We start from the raw sequence: 12,846 nt of genomic DNA, 5'->3' as shown, positions 1-12,846 counted from the left end.
CGTGGCCCCTCACAATTATAAATGATGATTCATGTAGTATTCAAAGCCTTCATGTGACATTGTTCTACTTGCTAAGATTGAAGTTTATTTGTCAATCTGGCGTTATGCTCATGCATGTATAACATGTGTTTGTTCTTAAATCGGATAATATATTACCCTTTTTCCTTATATTTTTGGGAAAATTTGTTGTCCATCATGTAATAACTATGAAGAATAATATTATGATTGTACTTTTTTTTCAATGCTTTAAAAGCCAGTGTTTACCCCATGCGACAGTATATGGCCTTTCTGAGTTATACCTCTGAGAAACTTTACAATTTTGTTCCAAGTTTGCATCTCGGCCATGTTCATTTGGACAATTCTGCATTATAAAATAGGATATTTGACTCCTTTTTTACTATATACTAGACTAAATAGCCTATGCCTCTATCTTCTCTATGGAGAAGTTTAACCAATTGATTGCTGTTGATATGTGACATATACATATGATTGCGAGATTTCTTATTTTATTTAAATAGTTGTCTCCTAATTGTGATGAAGGAGGAAATTCTTAGCTATGATTATACGTGTGTTACACATGCACGCTTACTAGTAACACAAGGCATCGATCACCTCCTTGCTCTCCATGGCTTGGTAGTAGTACACCGTGGCCGCCACCAAGGAGAAGAGCTCCTGCGCTCCAGACAGAAGGCCCCAACCCCCGCCAGCAAGCACAAGCACGCCGCCGTGCTCCTCTTGGCATACCCAAGAGCGAACCCGTGCAGCGGAGCCACGGCGGTAGGCCCGAGGTATGCCATGAGCACCAGCACGAGTCCCTCCTTCCTCCTCACCCGCGTCACGAGCCGCCACACCTGCCGGAGCGCGCGCACGCCGCTGCACCTCCTGTCGACCGCCGACGCGGTGACGCCCACCAGCGCGACGACGGTGAAGCAGAGGGAGACGTGGTTCACGAGGTGGGAGACGAGACCCTGGACGGAGAGCACCCCCGAGAGCCCGCCCATCAGGGCGGGAGTGGGAATCAGCGCGGCCAGGACCGCCGATGCGAAGTCAAGCGCGTCGACGACGGCGATGGTGACGGAAGGGCCCTTCACGCTGATCCTCCCCTTGACCAGCTCACGCAGGAGCTCTGCTAGCGAGTAGCGGTCGCCGGAGTAGGTCGTGGAGGCTGCAAAGAGGGCGAGGATCTGCTTGACGAGGCCGAGCGCCAGACCACCGACGACCAGCTGGGCGATGGTGATGAGGAGGAGCTTTGTACCGCTACCGCCTGGCTCTGTCTCCTCCGTGAGCTTGGTGTACTCGGCGCCCAAGGGGTCGGTGCTGTTGACCGCGATGAGACGGCTGCCCATGTCGTCGACGAGAGGCTGGACGAACACGACATCGTCCAAGGAGTCAAGGAAGGCGGTGACGGCAAAGAGGAGGAGCACCAGCGCGAAGAGCTTGGGGTTTAGCGTGGGCAGGATCAGCGCTTCCTTTAGGAAAGCAAAGCATGAGGATGAGGTGACCTTGGCAGCCATGGATTTTTTTGGGGCAAGGTGCTTTGAAGGTTGAAGGCGCGGGTGGAAAGGATTGAGGATTAACGCAGTGGTATGTGGAGGTGGGGAGGCAATGGCTGGTGTGTGCTCAGTCACCGGTCAGCCCAGGAATTTTAGAACTGATGGCACGTCGTTGACTCGTTGTAGCCAAGGGAAAAATCGGTCCACGGTAAGCTCAGCTCGTCCACTCCAGCCAGAAAATCAGGCGAGAAGGACAGTTTTTTTAGCCAGAAAATCAGTTTTTTTGGAGAACTGATTTCGCTCAGATTGAAAGGCCAGCCCAAGACAGACGAATCCGGGAATTGGGCGTTTCTGTGTCATCGACCAGGGCCAGCCCATTTGCTAGGAAAATTGGAGCTGGCTCCGGTTCTAGGACCTTCTAGAAGGTTAAAGGTCCTGACAAGTTCAGGTCCGCTTTAAAAAAATCCTTTAGGTTATTTTACTTTTTTTCTTTCTATTAAAAAAAGTTCCCTCTTAAAAAGAGTTCAGATATTTTTCAATTGTTTAGAATTTCAAAAAAACTTATTTAAAAAATGGGATTTTCAAAAAAGTTCATATTTTTAAATATTATTCACAAAACCTTTTTTATTGAAAAATTCAAAAATGTTTCGGAATTTCAAAAAATGTTCCCTGTTCCAAAATTTGTTAGGAAACTCAAAAAAGTTTGCATTCTAATTCCTTTACAAGTTTTCAAAAAAGATTCACAAATTTGAAAAATATTCCCTTCACACATCTGAAACAATTTTGTGTTTTCAAAAACTTTCAACTTTTGAAAAATGTTCACATATTTGGTAAAATGCTCCCTTTTTAAAAATGTATGCAATCTGAAAAAATGCTCACCTTTTCGAAACAATGTTAAACTTTTTGAAAAAATGTTTGCATTTTAAAATTTTCGTGTTTTCAAATTATATTTGAAGTTTTCAAAAAATATTTACTTTTTCGAATACTATTTGTAATTCTTTTGCGAAGAAATTGAACTTTTTTTTAATTCGTTTTTCTACAAACTGAAAGAAAGAAAGGAAAAAAAACACATGCTGCAACTCTACACACTATCTGAAGGTATGCCCTAGAGGCAATAACAAAGTTATTATTTATTTCCTCATATCATGATAAATGTTTATTATTCATGCTACAATTGTATTAACCGGAAACATAATACATGTGTGAATACATAGACAAACATAGTGTCACTAGTATGCCTCTACTTGACTAGCTCGTTGATCAAAGATGGTTGAGTTTCCTAGCCATAGACATGAGTTGTCATTTGATTAACGGGATCACATCATTAGGAGAATGATGTGATTGACATGACCTATTCCGTTAGATTAGCACTTGATCGTTTAGTTTACTGCTATTGCTTTCTTCATGAGTTATACATGTTCTTATGACTATGAGATTATGCAACCCCCGATTACCGGAAGAACACTTTGTGTGCTACCAAACATCACAACGTAACTGGGTGATTATAAAGGTGCTCTACAGGTGTCTCCGATGGTGTTCGTTGAGTTGGCATAGACCGAAAATAGGATTTGTCACTCCGATTGTCGAAGAGGTATCTCTGAGCCTTCTCGGTAATGCACATCACTACAAGCCTTGCAAGCAATGTGACTAATGAGTTAGTTACGGGATGATGCATTGCGGAACGAGTAAAGAGACTTGTCGGTAACGATATTGAACTAGGTATTAAGATACCGGCGGTCGAATCTCGGGCAAGTAACATACTTATGACAAAGGGAACAACGTATGTTGTTATGCGGTTTGATCGATAAAGATCTTCTAGAATATGTAGGAACCAATATGAGCATCCAGGTTCCGCTATTGGTTATTGACCGGAGACGTGTCTCGGTCATGTCTACATAGTTCTCGAACCCGTAGGGTCCGCATGCTTAAAGTTCTGTGACGATCGGTATTATGAGTTTTTGTGTTTTAATGTAACGAAGGTAGTTCGGAGTCCTGGATATGATCACAGACATGACGAGGAGTCTCGAAATGGTCGAGACATAAAGATCGATATATTGGACGACTATGTTCGGTCAACGGAAGTGTTTCGGGAGGTTTCAGACATATACTGGAGTACTGGGGGGGTTACTGGAACCCCCCCGGGGAGTATATTGGGCCTAATGGGCCCTAGTGGGAGACGAGGAGGGGCGGCCAAGGGCAGCCGCACGCCCCCTCCCCCTCTAGTCTGAATTGGACAAGGAGGGGGGCGGCGCCCCCCTTTCCTTCTCTCTTCTCTCCCTTCCTTCTCCTCTCCTACTCCTACTTGGAAGGAGGGAGTCCTACTCCCGGTGGGAGTAGGACTCCTCATGGGGCGCGCCATAGGGGAGGCCGGGCCCCTCCCCCTCCTCCACTCCTTTATATACGGGGAGGGGGCACCCCTTGGAGACACAACAATTGATCATTGATCACTTAGCTGTGTGCGGTGCCCCCTCCATCATAATCCACCTTGGTCATATCGTAGCGGTGCTTAGGCGAAGCCCTATGTCGGTAGCTTCATCAACACCGTCACCACGCCGTCGTGCTGACAAAGCTCTTCCCGGAAGCTCTACTAGATCGTGAGTTCGCGGGACGTCACCGAGCTGAACGTGTGCTGCCGTACGTTCGGTACTGAGGACCGGTCGATCGTGAAGACATATGACTACATCAATCGCGTTGTCATAACGCTTCCGCTTATGGTCTACGAGGATATGTAGACGACACTCTCCCCTCTCGTTGCTATGCATCACCATGATCTTGCATGTGCGTAGGATTTTTTTTTTGAAATTACTACGTCCCCCAACACTATCACCTTCCAACAATTCTATGACCACTGAAAGCAAAAGTACAGAGGTCACCTTATGCACTTCTCTTATTAATTTCCCTTGTTTGGTTATTTGACCTTCCTATTATAAGGCACGCTTTTTTCTTTAGTTTACCGCATCCACATCTAGTTAGTAGTTTATCAATTGGTCGTTGATACACTGATAAATTTATCATAGTCTAGAATTTTTGGTTCTCCTACATCAGACAATTGTATTTTGTAACAAAATAGTACACATACCAATTAACAAACAATTCCTTACAAAGGTTGAAAGAGTTTCGCAAGATATCAAGCTTGAATTATGAACCTCTATGATTGTTGTGGTACTGAAGTTCAATACTATTGATAGATGCTTCTTGCCGAAAGTGCTCTTCTGAGCTCAAGCTCACATGCACTCTTTGCTACAGTAAAAAACTACTAGACAAGTTTTAAAAGCTGTTTTTTAGGGGGGGGGGGGCAAACATTGATGTGTATTTCACATGCACGCAAATTTTAGTGATGGAATGACATTCATGTAGGACTTGGCAAAAAATAAAAATCAATGCTCCAAAATGCTTCCCAAAACAGTCCTTTTGGAGCATCGATTTTTTTGGGCGAGAAATCCATACATGTCAAAGGGTGCATATGAGCTCGAGCACACAAACTCCATGTTCACAAGTATATATTACATACATACAAGGGATGCTTTGCATTATTCACATGGTCCAAATACACCAATCAAAATGTTCTATGCACCACACTTCGAAATATTTAAGTGGGGAATTAGTTCGACCACACAACCACAAATAAGTCATACATTTTATATATATTTGAGGAAACGGTTACACCAAAGCAAGATCACCACAACATGCAACCGTGTATTGGACAAAGCTCACTTCAACATGCAAACATGCATGAGAATTTCCATTCTACAATAGTGTTTTGATTTAATAGATATTTTATGACTAGATAATAATTAGACACAATAAAGGGGGGGGGGGCAAACATTGATGTGTATTTCACATGCACGCAAATTTTAGTGATGGAATGACATTCATGTAGGACTTGGCAAAAAATAAAAATCAATGCTCCAAAATGCTTCCCAAAACAGTCCTTTTGGAGCATCGATTTTTTTGGGCGAGAAATCCATACATGTCAAAGGGTGCATATGAGCTCGAGCACACAAACTCCATGTTCACAAGTATATATTACATACATACAAGGGATGCTTTGCATTATTCACATGGTCCAAATACACCAATCAAAATGTTCTATGCACCACACTTCGAAATATTTAAGTGGGGAATTAGTTCGACCACACAACCACAAATAAGTCATACATTTTATATATATTTGAGGAAACGGTTACACCAAAGCAAGATCACCACAACATGCAACCGTGTATTGGACAAAGCTCACTTCAACATGCAAACATGCATGAGAATTTCCATTCTACAATAGTGTTTTGATTTAATAGATATTTTATGACTAGATAATAATTAGACACAATAAATTATACGTATTTTCTCTTTTCAATTTTAGGTATCATATTGTTATTACTCCAGATATTTATGTTTCATATAATCAAATCTCATTGAAATATGTTAGTACAAAATATTTCCACAACAACGTGATAGCAGAAACCTTATGTGATAAAGCAGATGTCGAGTCTGCAGGAAATTGGTAGCCATCAAACATTAATATGGGCAATACTTGATAAGCATGTACAGCTAACAGAACTTCCTGCCAACTCTACTAATTTACCAAACCTTAGTATAAGACTATGGGCGAAATAAAGAGGGGAGGAGACACAAGAGAACACCATAAAAGGAGTGCATCGTTTCGGTAACCAGACTCATCCGCATCCGGTCAAAAAAATCACAAAAAATCCAAAAAAAAAATTGAGTGGTAGAAAATTTATTGCGTGATGTCCGCTCCAATTTTCAGATGATTTAGACATCTAAGTAGCTCTCAGAAAAAAAGACAAATCGGGTCAAAGCAATGCGTGAACAGTAAACTTTTTTACGGTCCTTAAATTTGTCTTTTTTTGCCGAGAGCTGCTCGGATGTCCAAATGATTTGAAAGTTGGAGCGGACCTCACTCATCAAATTATCTACCAAACAAAAAATTAGAATATTTTGAATTTTTCTTGTATTCGTTTTGATTTGTTTTTCGTCAGCATGGTGCAGCTGAGTCTGGGCTCAGAAGTGGATTATCACCATGAAGGAGCTTAACTGTGGTTGAGCTTTGAGGCAACAAAAGCCACACGACATGTGACACAAGGGCGCTGAAACCAGGGTAATGTAGTAATGGGTGTGATGTGCAATAAGTTAGGCTGGTTGTAATAGGAGTATCATATACTAGTATTATGCATATGATACTAATGTATAATACCATCTCCCTAATGCATAGTATCATATATTAGTATCATATGGTACTCTATTTATTGTCATGCATGACACAAAGTAACATAGCATTTATTATGATACGGTATCATGATATGATGCTACACTCTCTTTTTCTTCATTTAATGCTATGATACCTCATCAAAATTGCCTAATTGACATGCATGATACTAGCTATGATAATATCATTACAACCAACCTTAATGACACAGGGTCTATCTTGGGGGATATGCATATGGTTAGAAATGCACTTCCTTATACCATACCTGCACCTGCAGTTTCAATGTCTACTGCGCCAACACATATTCGTATTTGAAACAGAAAATTTATTGTAAGCTTCACATAAACATCAGTTCCAGCCATGGACTATCGACGTGAACAACAAAACGAATGGCAACTGCTATAGCAAGTCCATTGTTTAGTACTTACACAAAGATAATAGAGTACGACGATTCATGTTTTGCCTCACATCGAACACATGACATAAACAATGTGAAAAAACAAAGCTTTAATTAATAATATACAAAAACAATCGTTATGAAGACGTAACCGATGAGAGATAGTTACATGTAGCAAATAATTGAGCCGCCATTGCGCATCAGGCTCTGTTTGGTTCGGCTATGAATTTCTAAAAGGAGCTGTGAAAAATCTGCTGTGGAAAAACAGCTGTGAAAAATCTGATGTGAAAAAGATGTAGGTCATTTGGCAAACCAGCTGATGCAGCTTTTTTAGATTTTGGCCAGCAGCGGAATCAGATTTTGTAAAGCACGTTCTGGGTTGCTTCCGCTTTTGGTTCAGATTTTGGCAGCGGATTTCTAGAATCGGATTCTGCTGGATTCGCCCTTTGGTTTAGATTCTGCTGCGCGACAGCGGAATCCGTCGATAAAAGTTGAACCAAACAGGGCCTCAAGGCCGTCGTTGACCCACTTGTCATCACGAATGCTATGTGATCAGCTCAAGGAACACCAACGAAAGCTTCTCCATACAAACTGTTATATTCCTATAAACCCAAAACTAAGCATAATAAGACTCTCACCGTCATCCATGGGAAATTTGTGGCACGTAAAAAAATTGGAGGCGGGGAGCCTCACCTTGGTCCTTCCCATCGGAAACCATTGTGTTGGTCTTCTCCTCCACCTGCCACCTCACTGAAAGTGAGGTTCCTTGCCTCACAAATCCACTCCAAGCAGCGGCGAGGTGTTGTGTGAGGTTGTTGTTGTTCCTGGATCTGGCTACAGTGATCTAGGGTTTCGATTCCTTCCTCGGGCCACCTGGAGTACCCCAACACTATTGATCAGGTAAACATTGGGTAAACCTCCACGACTGCTTAGGGCTCCCCTCGCACCCACCGTCTCCCTAGCCTTGGCATGCCACCGGTCCGCCCCAGATCGTCCATGAGAGAGAGATAGAGGGAGGCGTTGAAGCGGAGGAGCCGAAGCCAAAGACTGCATGAGGTAATACATTGACTGGTCTGGGGATTTGGACGTGGTAGAGTCAAGTGAACTATGAGGCAAGGAGGAAAGAAGGCGACCACGGCATGGCCGGAGAGGGAGGGGTGATGGTCAGAATGGCAAGCCAACAGACGAGCCCGGGTTGGAAGGCCAGCCCAAGACTGTCGGGAGTTTTTGCGTCGTCGCAGGACCAACCGAGCTGGGCCAGCCCATTTGCAAGAAAAATTAGATGTTGGCTCCTGTTCTGGGAACCTTCTAGAAGGGTAAAGGTCTTGACAAGTTCATGTCCCATTTTTGTTTTTTCCGGTTTCTTTTTCCTCCTTTCTATTTCAAAAAAATTCCCTCTTAAAAAGAGTTCAGAAATTTCAAAATTGTTTGGAATTTCAGAAAATCACATTTTGAAAAAGATTCCATTTAAAAATGCATTTTCAATTATTAATAAGAATTTAAAAAATGATCCCTTTTTAAATCAAAAAATGTTTGGGAATTACAAAAAATGTGTGGATTTTAAAAAAATTATCAAACATTTAAAAAATGTTCCTGATTCCAAAATTTGTTAACAAATTTTTAAAAAAATCTAAAGAAATTCAAATAACATAATTTGCAAAAATGAAAAAAAAACTGAAAAGAAAATTTTACACGGATATAGCAACTGAGACTTAGTGAAGTCTCGGTGGATTGAGACTTAGCCAGACTGCAAATATAATCCCACGTATATTCTATTAGACTGGAAGGAATCTAATCTTAGCATAACCACAAGGCATCGATCACCTCCTTGCTCTCCATGGCTTGGTAGTAGTACACCGTGGCCGCCGCCAAGGAGAATAGCTGCTGCGCGCCAGACAGAAGAGCATACACGGCCACCAAGCACAAGCACGCCGCCATGCTCCTCTTGGCATACCCAAGAGCGAACCTGTGCAGCGGAGCCACAACGGTAGGCCCGAGGTATGCCACGACCACCAGCACGAGGCCCTCCTTCCTCCTCACCCGCGTCACGAGCCGCCACGCCTGCCGGAGCGCGCGCACGCCGCGGCACTTCCTGCTGTCGGCCACCGACGCTGCGACGCCCACCAGCGCGATGACGGTGAAGCAGAGGTAGGCAAGGTGCGCGATGAGGGAGACGAGACCCTGGACGGAGAGCCACCCCGAACGGCCGCTCATCACTTGATAACGCAGCGCGGCCAGGACTGCCCCTGCGAAGTCAAGCGCGCCGACGACGGCGATGGTGATGGAAGGGCCCTTCAGGCTGATCCTCCCGCTGACCAGCTCGCGCAGGAGCCCCGCTAGAGAGTAGCGGTCGCCGGAGTAGGTCGTGGAGGCCGCGAAGAGGGCGAGGATCTGCTTGACGAGGCCGAGCGCCGGACCGACGGTGAACTGGGCGATGGTGATGCGGACCATCCTCTTGCCAACCTGCTTCATCTCCTCCGTCTCCATGAGCTTCTCCGCGAGCTTGGCGTACTCGGCGCTCGAGGGGTCGGTGCTGTTGATCTCGGTGAGACGGCTGGCCATGCCATCGGCGAGAGGCCGGACGAACACGACGTGGGCCAAGGGGTCAAGGAAGGCGGTGACGGCGAAGAGGAGGAGCACGGGTGCGAAGAGCTTGGGGTTTAGCGCGGGGAGGATCAGAGCTTCCTTTAGGAAGGTAAAGCATGAGGTGATCTTGGCAGCCATGGCTTAGGCTTAGCAAGGTGCTTTGAAGGTCGAGGATGAGCTGCCTAACGCTGTGGTTCTGTGGAGGAGGTTTGCAGTTGGGGGAGGAGATGGCTGGTTGTGTGCTCGCCGGTCAATTAAGAAATTGGACAAGTCATGGACGTCGTTGTGTCCATGGGAAGACTTGGAAAAATCAGTCCACGGAAAGCTCGACATCACTAATTTCCAGCCAAAAGAATCAACGGAAGTTTTCGCCGCCGGCCGGTGGGTAGTGCGGTGTCCGACCCGTTCGTTTTTTGTTTTTTTTCTATATATGACAGTGTAAGACTCTTGAAAGAAAAAAAGGGGGTTTTTTGCAACCCAAAAAAACGAATTTCATCAAAATCTTTATTTTTTGAATATATATTATTTATTTTATTTTTTTGTATCTACCAAAATTGTAAGGTAAAAAACATAAAAGATCCTGGAGTTCGTAGCGCAAAAGCGGTATGTCTGTGAAACGAGCCGGCCCAACAAATTTTCCACGGTTTTTAGGAAAAGGTTTGGAAACCTTTCTGCAGCGGTTTCAGGACTCTTCCATCCAGTTTATTTTTTCTTTTTTTTGCTTTTCCTTTCAGTTTTAATTTATCTCTTTTCACCCTTTGTTTTTATTTTTCCCTGTATTTCACATTTTATATTAGTAAAAAGGAGTGAATATGTTTTTTCATTCAGCAAAACAGAATGAAATTTTTTTATATGCCGTCAACATTATTTTTGAACTATGCAACAAAAGATTATAGTTTGATGAACATTTTTTAATGTGTTATTTTTTTAAATGTTTGATATTGTTACAAACATTTTTCTATATCATGAATTTATTTGAAAATTACATGAACAATTCTTTTATATTCATGAATAATCATGAATATCCAAGAGCTTTGCGAACTCGGCGCTTGAGTGGTCGATGTTCTTGATCTCGGCAAGTTGGTCGGCCATGCCGTCGAGGAGAGGCTGGACGAACACAGCATGGACTAAGGGGGCAAGGAAGGCAGCATTAACAATTTATAAAAGTTCAAAAATATTCACAATTTTAAAATTCATGAACACAGCATAAACAATTCAAAAAAATATTCACGAGCATGAACAATTCATAAAATTTCATGTTCATATCCCCCAAGATCGACCCTTTTTAAAATAAATGAACACAACATGAACAATTCAAAAAAAATATTCAAGCCTAAAATGTTTCACAATTTTAAAAAGTTCATGAATTCAAAAAATATTCACGATTTCGTAAAATGTGCACAAATTTGTAAAGTTCATTAATCTAAAAAATGTTTATCAATTAAAAAATCACAAATTTGGAAAACACAAAATAAAACAAAACAGAAAAGAAAAGAAAAACATAACAAAACTAAAAAATAATAAATAAAAAGAAAACCGGCTTGAAAGCTTCCCAAAACTGGGTGAGAAGCTATCAGAACCTTCCTAACATGGCCCCAGGAAAAGCGGTCTGTAAAACCCATTGATAAACCGGCCTGCTATGGAGCGTGGGTAGGCAAAGGCGTGCTAGTGCTCGCAGCGGGTGATGCATATCATTTGTGGAGTGGGGGAGGCCTATTGATATGCATCGCTCGTTATGACCATTAAGGGTTTGATCGCCCACTAGCGAACTGCTTTCAGGAACTTTTAAGAAGGTTCTTGAATTAGCAATTCACTATTTTTTTGTTTCTTTTCTTTTCGTTTTTCTTGTGTGATGTTTCTTATTTTTATTTTCTTCTCTTTTTGTTTTTAAATTCACAAATTCCAAAAATATTTCAAATGTTCGAATTTTGTTTGAAATTACACCGCAAATTCAAAAAATACTTGGATATCTAAAGAACGTGTTCTAAAAAAACTTGGAATTTTAAAAATATTTAATAATAACAAAAAAAATTGTTCACTTCTATCAGAAACAATGTTCAGAATTAAAAAAACACAATTGCAAAAAATTTCGCAAATTATTAAAAAGTGAGCATTTTGAATTCACGCATGATTTTTAAATTCATAAAGTTTTTTCATATACGAGAATGATTTTGAATACATGGATATTTCGTGAATCCTTGAACAATTTTTAGAATCCATGAACAATTTTTGAATTTGCAAACATTATTTGAGTCCATGAACATTTTTTGTATTCATTAATATTTATTGAATATGTGAACATTGTTTAATCCACAAACAATTCCAAATCCATGAAAAAATTGATTTCGTTAAACAATTGTTGAATTCATGAAAAGAATCAAGTCAACAAACATTATGTGAATTCATGATTTTTTTTCAAATTCATTAACAGTTTTTGAAAAACCCCTAATATTTTCAAATTTATGAAACTTTATCATGGATATTTTCTAAAATTCACAGAGAAAAACTGGGGTATGATAACCCACAAGTATAGGGGATCGCAACAGTTTTCGAGGGTAGAGTAATCAACCCAAATTTATTGATTCGACACAAGGGGAGTTGTCGTGGAATCGTCACGTCAGATGTCTTTAGTGTGAGGACTTAGTCGCGAGGCCAACGCATTTATGTGGTAGCTTGAGAGGGGTTGAGCAGAATCGAGAAACGCAACACAAGACAGGGATTTAGACAGCTTCGGGCCTCGGGAAACATCATCCGGTAACAACCCTACATGCTGTTTGAGGCTAGATCTTATTATCATCACGAGGGAGTCGCCGTAAACCGGCTCTCCTCTAGTTGTGTCTAGCCCTAGAGATTGTTTCTTGCTTGTCCCCCTTTGAGGAGCCCTGCCCCTCCTTATATATGTTTAAGGGGCGGGTTACATGTGGAGTCCAACTCGGACTTTAACTTAAACTATTTTGACTTCCCTTCCTGGGCTTCTTAACGTCTGCCGGTTTAACATTGTCTGCCGGTTTAACATTATATGTCGGTTTAACATTGTCTGCCGGTTTAACGTCTGTCTTAGCCATCTATCTTGACTCTCTGTCTTAACTCTCCGCCGGTTTACCCTCCGCCGGTTTACCAAATCCCAGCCAGGTTACAACTCCAGC

At 42.1% G+C, this 12,846-nt stretch overlaps 1 protein-coding gene and 1 pseudogene across 1 annotated transcript; both read right to left on the bottom strand.

Moving 5' to 3' along the window:
* Positions 1–269: 269 nt before the first annotated feature.
* Positions 270–1,616, bottom strand: LOC125528300 (annotated as a pseudogene).
* A 7,243-nt stretch (positions 1,617–8,859) lies between these two features.
* Positions 8,860–9,956, bottom strand: LOC125528301. The gene has a single exon (XM_048692794.1). The coding sequence runs from the start codon at positions 9,836–9,838 to the stop codon at positions 8,912–8,914; it is 927 nt and encodes a 308-aa protein (XP_048548751.1). The 5' UTR covers positions 9,839–9,956; the 3' UTR covers positions 8,860–8,911.
* Positions 9,957–12,846: the final 2,890 nt, after the last annotated feature.

The sequence above is a fragment of the Triticum urartu genome, unplaced genomic scaffold (genome assembly GCF_003073215.2).
Source record: "Triticum urartu cultivar G1812 unplaced genomic scaffold, Tu2.1 TuUngrouped_contig_4782, whole genome shotgun sequence".
Lineage (NCBI taxonomy): Eukaryota > Viridiplantae > Streptophyta > Magnoliopsida > Poales > Poaceae > Triticum > Triticum urartu.
This window is presented reverse-complemented; position numbering and strand designations above follow the sequence as displayed.